The sequence below is a fragment of the Excalfactoria chinensis genome, chromosome 14 (assembly GCF_039878825.1).
Source record: "Excalfactoria chinensis isolate bCotChi1 chromosome 14, bCotChi1.hap2, whole genome shotgun sequence".
In the NCBI taxonomy this organism is placed as follows: domain Eukaryota; kingdom Metazoa; phylum Chordata; class Aves; order Galliformes; family Phasianidae; genus Excalfactoria; species Excalfactoria chinensis.
In genome coordinates, this window is record NC_092838.1 from 6,259,897 (window position 1) to 6,276,993 (window position 17,097).

The 17,097-nt window shown below is 41.6% G+C and overlaps 1 protein-coding gene across 2 annotated transcripts; it reads left to right on the forward strand.

The window, feature by feature from the left end:
* The first annotated feature begins 247 nt into the window (after positions 1-247).
* EMP2 (epithelial membrane protein 2) lies at positions 248-16,633 on the forward strand. 2 transcript variants are annotated; one of them, XM_072349326.1, is made up of 5 exons: positions 248-445; positions 12,473-12,584; positions 14,938-15,031; positions 15,586-15,732; positions 16,307-16,623. In XM_072349326.1, the coding sequence occupies exons 2-5, from the start codon at positions 12,507-12,509 to the stop codon at positions 16,489-16,491; spliced, it is 504 nt and encodes a 167-aa protein (XP_072205427.1). In that variant the 5' UTR covers positions 248-445; positions 12,473-12,506; the 3' UTR covers positions 16,492-16,623. The 2 variants fall into 2 exon arrangements, with proteins under 2 accessions (XP_072205427.1, XP_072205428.1); XM_072349327.1 differs by having other exon boundaries at positions 432-557; positions 16,307-16,633.
* The last annotated feature ends 464 nt before the right edge of the window (positions 16,634-17,097 follow it).

Genomic DNA, 17,097 nt, shown 5'->3' on the forward strand with positions numbered 1-17,097 from the left:
CTTAATATGGCTCTCGCTCCAGAGCCGCTGCCGGGACCCGGAGCTCCTCGTACCGTGCCCTCCCGGGACGGAGAACGGGCGGCTCCTCACAGAGCAGCTCCTCACAGAGCCGCCGTTCCCACCGAGGTGCCGCGCCCGCCTCCGGACTGCCATCCCCGCGGGGCCGGGGCGGCGGGGCCGAGCTCACGGGACTGCTGAGGCCGCGGGGCGGAGTGGAGGCGGGCGGGGAAAAGTTTCTCCCGTGCTCGCCCCGTCCCTCCCTCTACACACACACACACACACACACACACACGCACCTCTGCCTCTGCAGGCGGATGAGGGGCATTTTTGACAATTATTTTCGTTCCACTCCCAGCCCTCGTCTGACATCACTTCTGCAGGAGGGAGGGCGGGAACAGCCCCGCCGCCAGACGGTCGCGGAGAGCTCCGCCGGCCCCCGCGCCCCGTGAGTACCGCGGCCGGTGGGGGGGATGGGGGACGCGGGGCTGTGGGAGCTGCTGTGCCAGCGAGGGGACGGAGAAACCGAAAAAAAAACCAAAACCGGAAAATATTTACAAGTAAATCAAAAAGTCTCGGGGGGGGGGGAGGTAGGGGGGGACTTTGTTTACTACTATCCGGGCCCGGCTGCCGCCGCTTGCAATGCTGGCTATGGCTGTGAGCAGCCGCCGCCCCACTCCGCTCCTCGCTCCGGGCGCGCGGCCCCGGCGGCACTGAGGGAGCGGCCGGCCGCGATGTCTCGAGCTGCCCCGAGCCCGCCCTGAGTTCACCCTCTCCTCACATCCTTTCTTCTTTCTTCCTTCTACCCCCTCCCCTCCACTTCTTTATTTCTTTTTCCCTTTTTTCTTTTTTTCTTTTTTCTTTTTTTCCTTTTTTCCTTGTTGATGTGATTTGAGTGGAGTTTGCGTGTACTACAGTTAACAATTCTTTTTGGCAGCTGAACACCCCCTAGTGGAAGAACTTTTATATCCGACGCAGCACAGACTTCGGTTTGTGAAGTTAGGGGTTTTTATTATTTATTTATTTTATATATATATATATATAGTTGTCAGCGTTAGGCGTTTTTCCGCTTGAATCAAACCACCACGGTTTCAAAAAGCCGCTCCGACGTTCTCAGAGGGGCTGTTGGTGGCTGCAGAGCCCCGTGGCACCGGGAGGGCGGTGCTGGCAGCCAGGAGCTCGATGCCCGCCCCGGGCAGGCGGCTTTCAGCAAGGCGGGTTGTTCTCAGTACGGAGTTGTGGAGGTCAGCTCCTTGTTTGGACATCTCCAGGAAGAGCTCCCATTGCCTCCTTGCTTCAGCTCGCTTCCCCGGAGCTGCTCTCAGTCTGCTGCCACCGAGAAACCCTCAGCTCGGCCTCCTCGTTAAACTCTTGGCAGAAAGATTTGTTCGAGTGGTGCTGGATTATTTTTTATTCTTTTTCCCCGGGAATACTTTGTAAATGATGAGTAATTGTTGCAGTTGGGCGTCTTAGAAGTATCTGACTTCATTACAGGTGTGTGGAGAAACTCTTGCACATTTTCACGGAGTTCTGTAGGAGCTTTGAAAATAAACAGATAGGGTTGGCTGGTCTCCATCAAAAAGGAAAAAAGCTCTTTCTTTTCCTTTACTTTCAGACTCCATACATACAGGGCTGGTATGTTAGCTATGTAAAATAAGCCTGCTTTCCTGCTGAAGCTGAGGTGCTGTCCTCTGCACTCATTTGTGAACTTGTAAAATTGACCTGGAGAATGGGTACGTGGAGGAAGATTGATCCTTTGTGTTGAATGCACAGTTTGTATCATGTCAGCTGCATGGCTGACTTGGATTTACCAAGTGAGCTGCATACCCTGCCAGGTTTATTCTGATGAAACTAGGAATTATTCTGCCAGCCGGGGAGTAATCAACATCGACTCAAAGTGAAATACAATTATATCATGAAATCTCTAGCAAGATGACCAGTTTCTTGTTGGCATACTCATTTGGGAAGGAAAACAGTCTGTTGGTATAATTTAAAATAAAAACCTAATACCAGTAGACATGACACTGCTGGTGGTGTATTCTTTGTTTGTGGTCTCTGGAAGGACTTCTATCGTAAGCACCCAAACAGTGTTGATTATGCTGTGGATCTGCCAGGGAGGAAAGACACTGTATTCTATTTGCTTACACAGATTTAAAGCTCGTGCTAATAATGGAAATTGTTCCACACACAGAGCCAGTCAAGGTTGGAGGCTGCTGAAACATCCTGCTCTCAGATGAGTTCTGTTGCAGTTCTCAGATGCTGAAGTTACTCTTTCTGGCAAACACAGCTTAAATGAAATCAACATCACCAGCTTCATCTTATACCAACTGCTGGTTAATGCATTTGTTGCCTCGTGACTTATTAGCACCTCTTGCTTCACAGTTGCTTTGTGTCTTTATCATTTTCATGACTTTTCTTTTATGGTGTTGTTCATCTCAGGGTTGTTTCCCATCTTGGGATTGAAGTTCTTAGAATGATCAGAATACCGTTGTACTGAGTAGTCCCATATGGATATTTAGAAGAGCAAGGCCTTCCTCAGATTTTGCTAATCACATAAGTTGTAGTTTATCTCTTGTCTTAATGCTGTTTGCCAGCCCATTTAAAAATTAAGCATTTGGCAGCACAGGGGACTTCCTTTTCCACCTTGGTGGTTTGTATATGTTCTGATTTTCCAATTAGATTTCAAGTCCTATTTATATCTTGAATATCCTATAAGACATGACACCACCACATAAATTACTACAAGAATGCTTTTAGTTAAAGAGATAATAAGTAAGTCTCTGGGGACAGGACCACTTGAATTGCTAGCCAGCAGAAGATGCACTTTCTGGGTCCTGCTGCCATCTTCCTGTTGGAAGAAGACCTGGTGGAATAAGGCACCGTGTTATTCAAGAACTGATAAGAAAGAGATTTACCCTGAAGTGTACCAAACACTTTATGTAAAAGATACACTCACTGCTTGAAAGCAGACAAATTTGAAGGGAGAAAGGAACGCATTTACTGAAATCACATTGGTCTCAAAGGGGCCACAGCAGTAAGGAATTCCATGCATGGAGCTGTTCAGCATTTGTTAGGTTTTGTTTGTTTTTTTGGATGCTCAAAGCAAACCAGTGATTGTTGTGGTGTGGGCTCTGTGTTTGCTTTCTTTGTTGAAAGCATTAGTATTTTAGAGAGGAGATAATTTTGTAGAATGTATCTCAGTACATCAGGTTGTGTTCGTGACTTCATCAGGAAGATAAGCATCTTAATTTTCAGAAAATAGATCTTGCTGGGTGGGATTCAAGAGAAAACCTGATGGCCTGAATTCATCCATCAAAGGAATTCATGTTTCTTCACCAAATGGGGAAAATGTAATTACGCCTTTTTATTTTGTCTATGAAGTTTCATGGGCAGGTTTAATGACGGTATGTGCATGCCAAGTGAAGCCTCATAATTTGGGTGTGACCTCAAAATACAACCCTCTGGCTGTGGAGAGATATTCAAAGGAGGCTGTAGGTTGGGCAGAAAGTGGGCTGACTCAGGCACACCTTAGAGATGGCTATGGGACATACATTTATGGGTGACTTCTCCAGTTCTTAAACATGACATGGTGTCTGGAATTGCACAGACAGAAAGCATGAGTGTCTAACCAGGTGCTAAGTGGCACGTGAAATTTACACCCCCCCCATTCAGGCAGAAAGGGACCTTCCAAGGCACCCACATATCCCTGTTGAGATGTGTGTGCAGCTGCTGAGCTATTTAGTCAGTTTACAGACTCACTTGGTCTCTAAAGCTGACAGTTCTCAATGCATGGGAGCAACAAATCAGCAATGTAATTCAAACACAGAAACAAACTGTAGTCTGGAGACTGCAGGAAGAGACTAACGTGGGGCTAAAGAGAGTGAGCCTGCCCAGTTTATCATGTGCTAGAATGCTTCATGGAACCTTTACCTGGGAGGTCAGCCTGCGGTGCAGCAGGCACTGTGTGGGCAGCCAGCTTGGCTAGGGAAGGGCTGTGGGGCAGAACAAGGCTGATGCAGGCAGTGGCAGGAGCTGGCTGGGCTCGGTTGCCAGAGAGCAGCCAGAGTGCAGAAAAGCAGCCAACTGGTGAGTGCAACTCTGCAGTGAAGAGGTGCTGGAAATGCTCCTACCTGAGCTGGTAAAGTTCATGTGGCAATCCTTAAGCTTTACTTTCAGTTGCACTGGTTGCAAATTAGAATGTAAAAACAGCCTTCGGAAAGTTGATTAGTTGGTTGAGTATTAAGACCAGTTATATGCTACCACGTTGCTGTGAAACAAAAATAGTAGTAATACAGGAAGAGTTTGCTCTTCTCATTTTATAGCCAAGTGCTCTACAGTCAATAGGGATATATTTTCACACTCTTGGTAGGTGATGTGTAAACTCTGAAATAACTAAAAGTAAAATTCCTCAATGCAGAGCAAGTCATAGCCAAATCAAAACAAGCACTTCGAAAATTTTACAACAGTGAATGTAACACATTTAATTGCTAGCAATTTCCATAAAGCATCTGCCAAAGTTAAAACAATATCAGCTTTCGTTTCTACTGAATTAAATGAATTACTTTCAATCTGGAAAGACAGACTTTTTTCTGCCTTTGTTTGTTGGTTAATTAGATGGAACAGCATAAATCACTCAAACTGTTCTGTTGTATCTGGATTAATCTTTGGATACGCAGGAGCCTGTAGTCAGTCAAACCCCGGTTCTGAGATTTGCTCACAGAGATCTGTTATTGTCTAGAATTAATGCTGCAGGTGCGTTTTGGTTTTTTGTTCTTTTTGCTTGTTGTTGGATCAGACCAATGATACATTTAAACTGTCAACCTGATCAGGAGGTCTTGTGTTACACTTGGTCTGTAATTCCTTGCCCCGACAGGTACTGAGTGGGGACAGCCTGAGTGCCAGATTGTGGCCATGTGGTGATGGAGTGCGGGTGAGGCCGGCCACACCTTGGCTCAGTTGTTTGCTGCAGGAGTGGGTTCCCAGGCACGTCTTGCAGCTGACAAAGCTTTACTGGTGCTCTTGTGTTGTTGCCCAGCTTCATGAGGTCGCCCACTCACTGGTGCTGGAAGCAGGGATGTACTTGTCACCTGTGCTGAGCTTGGCTGCTCCAGACCAGTTCTGCTGAATGTGGGAAGGAGCGGGGGCCCCGAGGGCACCTTCACAAGGCCAGACCTCACAGCTCTTTGGAGCGGATTGCTCTACAGAGCCTGAGAGCTCTGAGAGTGATTATGTCCATCCTGAATGTGCTCACACCTGATTTATACCTGTATGTTCTCATCTTTAGGTTACATTATTCTTTTCCCTTCTATGTGTCCTCACATGTAAGAAACTGTGGGCTTTTTTTCACTGTTTTGTAAGCATATTAAAAAGCTCAACCTATATGTAATTCAGGGTATTTTGTAGTGCTTTTTAAATGCCTCTCTGAAAGTTATGAGAATATATGCATATTTTGTAAGAAACCAAAACCAACAGTATACGAGCAGTTCCTTCTTCCACATTACTGCTGGATTTTCCCAAACAGTGGGTACCTCTTGAGGTACAACAGATCTCTTGAACAGATTGCTGCCGTGGGGCGTCTCTCATTAAAGACAAGTTTTTGTTAGCATTTCTCCAAAGGCATGTGACTATTTCAGCATAAACTGAAGGTGGATGAGCAGATGGTGGAGGACACAAGCAACAACCTTGATGGGAATTAAGAGCTGGTGTTACAGCCACCTCCCTTATACCAGTGTGGATCATGGTGAACTGGCTAAACCTCAGATTATGATTGCCTAGTGGAAAAGTACAGTTACATGGTGCTTTTAGTGGAAAATGAAGAATATATTAAAGATTTCCTTGTGAAGAAAGTGCTGCTTTGTGCTCCTTGAGGAGGACACATCTTCCTGCGGAACACACAAAAGCACTGAAAAAGAGGTTTTGAAAGGATGAATGCTTGAGGTGTACTGTTCAAATGTACCTGCAGTCAAGGTTTTGTCCACCAAGCATAGGGAGCTGGTTTCTGTGACTGCAGCTTTTTACCTTCTAAATGACCTTCTCAGCACATCGTGGCTGTTGGGCTTCTTATTCTTTTTTTTTTTTTTTTTTTTTTCTTCTGGAGTATTTGAATAACTTTATCTTGAATCTTTTAAGCTCAAGACTGTTTTAGGATTTTCAGGTATGTCAGAAGGCTCTTTTTCCCTGTGAGTGCCACTTCCCCACCCTGTGGCAAGGCATTGTGCTTGTGTTTTCCCATAGGCCCTGCCTGATTGCTTTGCTATCTGCCCACAATGGCTTTCATGGCACAGTGACTTTGTTCTGTAGTTCAAGCAGCAATACTTAAGGTCATAGTGAAAGGAGTCGTAGGGCAAGTCTAAACCCAGTCTGAACTTGTTTGCAAATAAATGACTGACATGGTTACAGAAGTGGCGGCAACGCTGCCATCCCTAGGTCTAAACTTTATTAAAAACATTCCTAAGAAATTAGAAGCATCAATTTCTTTGTACTCAAAGCTAGCAGTTTAGTTACCCTATTTTACTGCAGTTTTTTTTTTCTTGGTTTTGATTGGAAATGTATGGGATAGCAGAATTATAATTTCCCAGGCTTTGAAGTTCTGGCTTAATAGCACAGATGTAATGAGGAGAGATGACCTAACTGGTAAGCACAGTTTGTTCTAAGGGCTGAAATGCTGCTTCAGGATCCCCTCACATGTAGGTGAATGTTAGGCAAAGGACGTGGGGTTTCATTCTAAGTTTACTGTTCTTCAGATAGTCCCATGCAACACTTAAATGCTGTAAAGAAAAGGCTTTAGAAAGGTACAGGTGCACAGAAAAAGCAGACCTTGGGGCTTTGGTTTCAAGGCAAGATCTCCTGAAAGAAGTTGGACAAAAACTAAGTCAGCGCCGTATCTTGCCAGTTGGCCTCCAAGCTTCTGTATTTCGCTGTCAAAATACAACAAATGGAGTGTTTTAGTTGAGCTGAAGTTCCTGGGTTTTAAGACAGCCTGCTGCAAGTGCACCACAAAATCTAGGTCTGGAGAGTGATTCTATTTTCATTTTCTCGCACTGAATTGAAAAGCCATAAGTAGCATAGCCCACATAAAACAAACTCTAGCCACTCATTTTTACTCTCCTATTTTTATTATTTTTGCATGCATTAAGTCATTGCATGTGGGCAACATTGTTTCATTTCCTTCTGATTTCCCTGTTTTGTAATGAAGGACTTTGAAAAGTATCTGGAATCATAAGTGAGAAGTTTCTACGTAAAATCTACCCCTGAGCATGGAGTAGGTCATCTAGGGTCCTTGGAGATCCTTCAAGACACTTAAAGACCAAAACGTCCTTCAGGTCAGGTTACCCATTGTACTACCTACTACCTAAGAACGTATCCTTGTTGTAGCTGTACGGCGTATTATCCACAAAAGCAGAGTTCAGACTTATCCATTTCAGACTTGTTGCGCAGAGATATGGCAGCAGGTAGGAAGGCAGCTCCAGCACATGCCAGCTGCCCTGCTTAACTCCTTGGCAACAATACCAACAATGAAGTGATCCAACAGGAATTACTCAAATGATGGAGCAATGTACAGATACTGCAGACTATGAGTAGGGTCAGAGTAACATAAATACAGTCATGGGCACTAGTATTTCACAAGCCACTGAAGGCTGAAAATAGAAGTGTAACTTGTATTAGAAGAATTAGCCTGAAGCAAATGATATTCTGGGCATATTGAGGTTTTAATCCAGAATCCCTAAAATGAAAGAGCAGCTGGTGAGAACAAGCAACAGGCGTCACTAAAATTTACGTAACTGGTTCACCAACAGGTTAGCGAGTGGTGGCAGGGAGGAAAGTGGAGCCTCCTGCATAACAAAGAAATAGCTGGAAAAAATGTGAGTTAGCAGAGAGTCAAGCTTAAAGACAGTGCTGTGGTGCCCAGTTTTATGTGCTGGTCAGCATGGAGAACCTGAAGGAGCAAAATATAAGCTTGAATATTATTTGCCTTATTTTAAGGAATATCACTCGGTAAATTGTCCTGTAATGTTGGTGTTCCTGATTAATTCAGGCAGAAGTAATAATGAAACTGGAGTGGGTTGGTTCACCTGGTGTAATTATTTCCTTTGTGTTAAATTTCCTGAATTTCTTGTTGTTTATATTGTTTGATATTTAGGCATCGTTGAAACCCACAAAGCTTTTGCTACTTTTGCTGTTTAAACTTAGTTTCCTTCTGGTTCCAGTTCTCAGAATCACACAAGAAAAACAGAATAATTTGTATTTGATAAAAGAAAAAGGAAGAAAAAGGTTTACAGTATCACTCTCCTCCATATAAACCAGAGAATACTAGGCAGGGTTAGAGGTAATGCACTGATTCCTGAGTTCTCTGTCTCTGTCATGAGACACCATGAGACGTGGCACAGGAACTCTGAGCAGAATGAAGCACTTATCATGTAGATCCAAACATCTTATGATGCATCACAAGATGACAGGCTTTTCATGTGACCAGTATACAAGATTTTTCTTCTATCTTCACATATACAGCCTTAATTATAGCACCAAGGGACAGAAGAATTGGCAATTAAGGCTTGCCTTGATTCAGTTTTACAGCGGTGACCTCAAGAAAGTTCGCTGAATTAAATTCTTATTGATGGCCCCAGGACCTGCTGTGCTAGTTGCAGTGAAAGATCTCAGGGCAGAAGGCTGCAGGTATGCTGACTTGTTTGGCCAGATCTGCCCCTGCTTTGGGTGTGCCTTTTCTGCCCACCAGCTGCGGGTGACTGGCAGCCTGCACACCTCAGCCATGCTGTGTGCAGAAGTTGGAGCTGTTCTGTGCTGTTCTCATCCTGCTTCTGGGAACATGAACCAGGACTGTCTGGGCTGAGATCTTCTACATGTGTGGACTCAACTGAGTATGATACAAAGAAATGATCTTAGGAAATAAGAGCTAGGGATAAGCTCTGGTTTTCTCAGTGCAGATGAGTGCAGGATAAACTGTGCTGTGTACATGGTGCTCTGGTTGCAGAAGTTAAGTATGCACAAACACGAGCCGTATCTTGGCAGTAGAGTGTAACCACATGGGAAGAAAGAAAAGCATGGGTTGCAGAGATCACATCTGGGCTGTAAGGTAGTGATAAAACCTTCTGTTGAGAGCTATCAAGGCAGAGTTTTTGTTCTTGATTGATCTACTGAACAGCAAAAGAAATTCATGTAGACATAGCTCTGTACTGCCGGACAATAAACATAATACTTTATTTTAAAGTTGGTGTGACTAGGGGGAGTTAGACGGTGAGAAGTGAGTCAGTGTTGTAATGTGTTTGCTTATTACGATACAGAAATATTGGGAAACATGGATTGAATGTTTCTCCCTCAAAAACAGAAAGTTGAGCAATTTGAGAGTAAGAATCCTGGAAGAGCAAGAAAGCTTTCCATGGCAGCATGTACAAACAGTGGCTGAGTAGGATATTGTTTCCAATTCTGCAAAAAATAGGAAATAAAAAAAAAACAACAATAATTATAGAATCCTCTTTTACATCGCACATTGATCCTAACATTTTCTTTGAGGTATCTGATCATTTCTGTGCATCTTCTTAATGTTGTTGTAGATTCTTGTTCACGTACAATACTACCAAGTGTTAGAGCATTAAATATATGTGTTTTTTTTTTTTAAAGGTATTTTCTGTTATTATTAACAACTACTTTTAAGAAACAGCGTCTTCTTGGCTACATAAATTAAATGTGAAAGATAGGGTTTTCATCTAACCTGAATTGTTGGTGCTTCTGCTGAGCAGAATTAGGTCAACCGGGTTAAGCAGTGGTGCAGGCTGATCTGTTCCTGCAGGTGCTCTCCATTTTGCAGATGAGGCAGAAGACAGATGCTGATCACACTGCCAGGTGGCAATGCTGCTGGCTTGGCAAGCTTCAGCTGCTGGAACAACTGGAACTAATTGGGAGCCTGAAGAGAAAGAACCCTTGAGGAACAGTGAATAAAAATCAGGGAGACTTACAGCTAGCATGCAGAAATAGGATGCTACTAAAGCATTTGGTTAGTAATAAATAGTTAAAACATTAAGAATTTTGAACGCTAATGCAAACGGTGTTCTCAGAAATTCTCCATGAAAAAAACATGACTTTGTCATTTGCCAGCTCATGAGAGAGGATAGTTGTTGCCTGCTTCTGAGAGAGGTGTGCAGACAGGACTCAGAGAGCCAGTGAAGGGAAAACTTTTTTTAGAGAGTAGAAGAACATTGAGTAATCAAAACAAACTTTTAAATCCCAGATTTGTCACAATTGAATAAAGAGTGTGATTGAATGAGGTGTGCTGAGAGATGACGTCTTGTCTGCCTTGAGTGGGATGCAGATACTGGAAGAGCATCTTCATCATTGCTGGCTGCGACTTCAGGGGAAGGAGCTGCTCTGTGCTTCCTGTGCCAAGACGTGTGGGTTCAGCTGGAAGACCCTCCCCTTGTTATTCCGTACTCAGGCTGGGATGAACCTTACGCTCTATCTGCTGTCCATAGGAAGAGGTTGCCAGCAGTGACTGTAGCCTGCAGATCTGTCTGTGCTCTTCTGGGAATGGAGAGCAAGTTGCTGTCTTCCCTGATGTGAATTATCTGGAATTGGCCTAGCTCCCCCACAGTGTTTAATGTCCGTATCTGTGGTGTTTGTAGCCCTATCTGCTGAGAAGATGTAGCAGCTCAGGAAAGCAGCCATTGCCAGCAAGTTAGTAGGAGTTATCTAAATATGACTTGTAGGAAGGTTCTTGGGAAGCATCAGGCTATTCTTACTGCCTTTGTGTGTGTGTGAAAACAAAATACAATGCTCTTTCATTTAATCTTGGCTTTATTTGGGAGAAACATATGTCTCCTCATCTCCTGCCTGTTTTTATCTATCCTGTTTGAAACTCTGCTCTTTATGGCTGACAGCAGTAAAATAAAACCATTCAGTTGATTAAAACTGGTGAGTTCTGGGCTGGCAAGTCTTGATTTTGCAAGGTTGGTTTTAATTAGGTTACATTTTTTCCTCTCTCTCTTATTTTATGACGCATCATGTAATAAGATGCATTGTTAGCCTTAAAATAATAAGAGCGCAGTTTGATTCTTGTTCCTTATATGGCAGATGACTATTGTCTGCTTAGATACTATCTGTGAACAAATGAAACTGAGAAAATCCTAACCACAAGACAAGAGAGTGCTGTGTGAAGACTGGTACATTTTACAGTGAAGATATTTTGATGTGGCATTACACAAACCCGCAAAATAGCTTCTTTTCCTTCTTCCTGCCTTTCATTCAAGAAAGTCTCGGTAGGCAGCCATGAATGACATTTCTAGAAGCACAATGTGGCTGCTAGATTCAGAAGATCCTGACTCAGATAGCAGAGTCGGCTCTGTGGGGGAAGTTACCGCTTCTGTTACTTGTTATGACTGACAAGTCAAGTTTAATGGAGAAAATCGGAATAAAAATTGGACTAGCTGCTTTCCCTGTTTTAGGATTCAACGTAGTTTTCCAATAGACTCATTCAAGTTTGATACAGAAATAAAAATATCAGATCAGTTTTCCTTATCTCATAAGCACCTGTATGTTTTTTGGCTTTTTGCTCATTGTAACGTGGTGCTGCAGCAAAATATGATGCAGTGTGGACAGTAAGGGATTAATCTGGAACTTCTAGTCTGTATTCAGGGTGTTTTTGCAGAGTATAGTTGTATTTTGGATTGATGGCAGTGCCAGTGGAGCTGCTATTCTCTTTGAAAATGCTGTCAAAGAATCCTTTTATTTGATTACCCGCTCCATCTGCATTGCTCATCATACGTGTGACTTGTGAATCTAGAAAGAACAGTAAGGGAGAGAGGGTTAGATAAGCAAAAACGGAGTCTTCAAATATTTGCCTTTTCTTCCATGTATTTGCTGTGTAACAAATATGTGGTCATCTGACATAGGGGGAAATTTCCAAAGTTAAGGAAGGGGAGAAACATTGAAAAGGAACTTATGAGTGTTACTTTAAAAGCATGGTTGAAACAAGACCTTACCAAAAAGCCAATGGAAGTTCTGGCATAGCATGCAAATGAGGCTGTCATTTGAAAAGTAATTCTTTAAAAGTCAACATGAAAGAGTGCTTTATATCTCTGCTGGAGAAGCTTGCAGAAAGAAATTCTGTGTTTACTCACTGCATCCATCCCACTTGCATATTACACAAACACACCTCTTGGCTTCACTTCAAGTTGAGATTCATTTAAACACTAGTGGTGCTAGCTCCATATCACATGTAACAAACAGAAAGCTGTCATACTGGTATAAAGCATGATTAGTGAAGTTTTTTACCTCCAGAGAAAGAATACGTGCCTTGCAGCCAAACTACATACAACCTTTCAAACTCTTTAATGGTATTGTGCTCTGAAATATGCTTGCAATGACTGTGAGCACTCACAGCCACAGCAAAGTAGTATAATGATGGGTTGATCAATTAACAGCTTTTAATGAACAATCATTTACTATCTTTTTTTCTTTATAACAGATTTATCTCAAACTAAATACTCCTCAGATCAAGGATGTTGATTCTTCTGGCTTTCATTATTATATTTCACATAACTTCAGCAGCGCTGTTGTTCATCTCAACTATTGACAATGTAAGTGTCATTTCTTCTTGTCCCTCTAGCACCCAGTTATTGCTTTGCTTTATATGATCTTATTTTACTCACCGTGTTTCAGATAATTTTCTAGATGTGTTTCGAGCCTTAGAAGTCTTCCACCAACTTATTATCAGAACAAGTGTTTGTATAAGAAAAAAATCGTATTATCCTAAAGTTTGTTTCCAAATAACACTTAAAACTGTGCAACTGAAAATAGATTTGGCCTCTTTTCTTCAGACCAACCTCAGAGAAGGATAATTTCTGCTATGGATTAGTTTCCATTCACTTGAAGCAATTTCAGCTCAAAGTTTTGGAATCATGTGGCTTTTTTTTTTTTTTTTTTTTTTTTTTCCCCCAATGTCTTTTGGTTACTTTTGTGACAAGAGAAAGATTACTTTCCAGTGTTTACATCTAGCTATCAATATGAATGACTTATTCCCAAAACAGCTGGCACAATGATTGATACTCTTAACTGCATTGGGTTCTTTCTCTGAGAGGTTCAAATGAGTGCACAGGCTTTTAGGATTCAAAAAAAAAAAAAAAAGTCGACTGGAAATACTTTACCTCACTCAGTGAAGCTGGTTTGAATTTCACAGTCTTTCCAAACACTATGCTCTCAGTGAAACGATGTGATATCCACAACTCTTCATTGCAAAACTGAATGAACTGACGTTATTTTTCAGCCAAGTAGTTGATATTCTGGAGTAAGTCATTAATTAAAAGCACTAAAATCAAGTTTTATTGTCCTGCTCCTTTGAATATTTAGAAAGCTAGGATGGTGGACAGGCAAATTATTCTTAGCTCAGGTCAGTTACATACAAAGGATTACAGAATTCCAAAACCATGCGCTCTGCTTTGTGTCATTAACTACTTTTAAGCAGTAACAAACTATGCAACCAGCTTCTGCTTGGTTTTAGCACTTACATAGGTTTTGTGTTGGTAAGAAAATCACTCTCAAAGTATTAAAAAGCCTTCAAAGCTGAAAAATAATTTATTCCACGTTGACAGCAAGAAAATGAATGGCTTAGTGCATATTGGGAAAGTAATTCTTTTTCTTAACGCAGTAATCCATTGTTACTCTGACGTACACAGATACCATCGTAACACAATGATGTCCTTAATCCTGTATTGTAGCAAAGCTGCCCAGTATGTGGTGAGGTTTCTGGAATGTCTCTTTAAGCAGTTGATGATTGCAGGAGTCATATTTAAAAGTCATATTTTTCCAGAAACTACTCAAAACTGAGGCCTGGGTATTGGAGCTCCAGCTATTGGAGCTGGAGAGGATTTCCTGAGGAAATGCCACTTGTGTGGAGTGGTTGCAGCATTTCCCAGGCTACTGTAAAAAATCTGTTCAGTCACCGTAGTAGTATTTTGCATTAAAAGTTAAAACACTGAAATAGAAATATGACAGTGAGATCTTAATTTATTGCTGTTACTTCCAGTCAGATGCCACAGTGCACAAACTGCATTTGCACATTGACAGCACAGCTACGTTAGTTGAGATTAATTTATTCAGTGTCGGGAACCAGAAAATTTGTAAACAGGGTTTCTGTTTCTTGGTTTATTACTCTGCTGTTTCCCATGAGTTAAAAAAAGTGCCGTGCCTTAGGGGAATTTACATTCCAAAGGAGGTCTGGATGAACAAATTATAGCTCATCTGGGTATCATAGTATCATAGTATCATAGTATTGTGCGAGTTGGAAGGGACCTTAGAGATCATCGAGTCCAACTCCCGGGATTCGAGCCCTCTGTGTAGCAGAGCAGCACTTCTACCCCCTGCTCCACAGGGGGGATTCGAACCCGGGCCCCCTGGTGTTGCAGACGGGTATCTTATGGAGTTAGCAATCTTTGAATGTCCAAGACTTCTGTCTGAGTAGTAGAAAGTTGCTTGTGCTTCAGGGTTGCCATCTAGTCCCTTTCTCACTTCACATGGGTTTAAGATGAAAATGAATAATAAAGAAATATCCTTTATTCCAAAATCGAACAGATAACATGCAGCCTTCAGATTTATGGTCAGTACATGACTCAGTACAAATTTATCAGAAAAAATGTAGAAAGGTCTTTGGTCTCTTTCTTCTGCTTATTACCTCCCAAGCCTTGATTTCAAGCAGCAGCACTGAAGCTTTTAGTTCTTTACTGGGAAGGCAGAAGTATTTTCCAATTCTTAATGCTGTTGGCTTCCTATCCCATCTCTAAATATGGAAGAGTAACATGTTTCTTTCCCTCTCTTTCTTGAGACCTAGCCTGTACATATGCTTTTAAGTTCATTACATCTGAAATTTAGTTTGAAAGGTTGATAAAATGAACAGATGTTTGTTCCAGTGGATGTACCTTTACTTTTATTTTGCAGGCCTGGTGGGTAGGAGATAATTTTTCTACGGATGTCTGGAGTGCATGTGCCACAAATAATAGCACCTGCACACCTATTACTGTTGAATTCAGAGGTGAGTATCTCTGCATGCATATGTCTCCGTTCCTTTAGGAGGAGATAGGGGAAACCAACATAAACTTTACAGGGGCAAGAATATACTTGTTTAAAAACCTGTATGTTCTAACTACTCATGTCTTCTAAACTTTTCAATACTGGATTGCCATCTTAGAAAAGCAACTGTTCTTACAGGTTTTCTCATGGGAGAGCAGAAAGAACTGTTAGGTACACTGAAAGCCCAATATGAGGGACTAAACACAAGCAATTAAGAATAAGTGCCAAAGAACATTTAAAGTACTGGATCAGGCAGAAGTGGTGAAGAAGTGGCTCTGTAGTGATGGAACTCGCCTCTCAGAACTGAACTTTAAAAGAAGAACCTAAATACGCTGTTTTACAGGCATGAGGGTAAAAGGGAAAGAAAATGAGAACACAATCTGAAGTTGTAACATAGATAAATTAATGTACAGTACAACCTAACTTGCCCCACTTTACAAAATATATATATATGTATGTTTTATTATCAAGAGTTACTTTAGCTATTTTTAATCAAAGCTGCTTTTGTTTTTGCAGAATATCAATCAATTCAGGCTGTTCAGGCCTCCATGGTCCTATCTACTATTTTCTGCTGTGTGGCATTTCTGGTTTTCATTCTTCAACTTTTCCGTCTAAAGCAAGGAGAAAGATTTGTGTTAACCTCTATTATCCAGCTCCTGTCATGTGAGTGATTTTTCAACACTTGTGACTTTAACGATGTTTACATGAAAGTATGAAAGTGAAGGAGAAAAAGGTTTCAAAAAGAATGAGCTGTATTAGAAATGTGTAGGGCTGTGGAGATCATAGCTTGTCCTGCATATATGATTAAACATGGAACTGCTCAATTCTGTACTGTTTAGGCAGTGGAAACATGGGTAAAATCACATCTCAGAAGTAAAAATTTGGTAGGGAAAGAATCTAATATTCTGAGCATCTTGATCAAATTAAGTAACTCTGCAAATGTTGCAGGCAGGTACTTCCTTAAGTTTTGTTAGTCTTTAAAACTATCCAGATGTTAAGAGTCATCGTGTGTTCATTGCAAATTACATGAATATGCAACAGCACTTAAAACTTACTCCCTGCCAAAAAAAACTGAGAGCATGTCCTGAAATGCCCCCAGTTTCATTTCCAGATGGAAAATAAGTGTTTGCAAAAAGACACTGCTGGAAGCAGCCGTCAGACGAGCGTCAGTGGATGGTTATTATACGTGTTGATATTATCTAACATTACTAACCTTTGCTGTATTTTTCTCCTCCAGGTCTGTGCGTTATGATTGCAGCTTCAATTTACACAGATAGGCATGAGGAACTGCACAAGAGCATTGAATATGCCATTGAAGTTTCTAAAGGCCAATATGGCTATTCCTTCGTCTTAGCCTGGATTGCATTTGCCTTTACTCTGATCAGTGGTGTTATGTACCTAGTATTAAGGAAACGTAAATAAATGTTGGCAGCTAGTTATTACTGTCACGACAGTACAAAACCAAATTCCAATAACTATTTTGTATATAATCATTTACATGGTTTCGTAGTAAAGGTATTGTTTCTCTAAAAATGTACTGTGTTCTTGATATGAAACAGAATACAAAAAAAAAAAAAAAAAAACCAACACAAAAAAACCAACCACAACAAAAACAACCAACAGCAGGTTTAATGGAATGCCTGGCATTCGGTCTGAGCAAGACTGACCCAAGTTTTCTTTTACTTATTTCACCGTCATCACTGGTGTAACGGTGTATTCCCTTTTCTAGGCATAAGCAGTTCCTGGCCTCTGTCAGATCACTATTAAAGTCTTTATAAATTAATTTGGAAGCAATATGCTAAGCATATTCCTGGCCTGGATCTAGTCCTTTGGGATGGGATAAGTACAGGGGAAGTGAAAAATGAGGCCAGGATCATAGTGCAAAAGCAAACAAGTATGAAAGCCCAAAGCTGCACTCAGTGTGGCTGTTCTAGCAGAGGACAAATGTTCTGCTATTTATAATGTGCAGTGTCATCAAGCTTTTATTAAAACCACTTGCTTTGTAAAAGTAAACAACTCCTTTCTGTA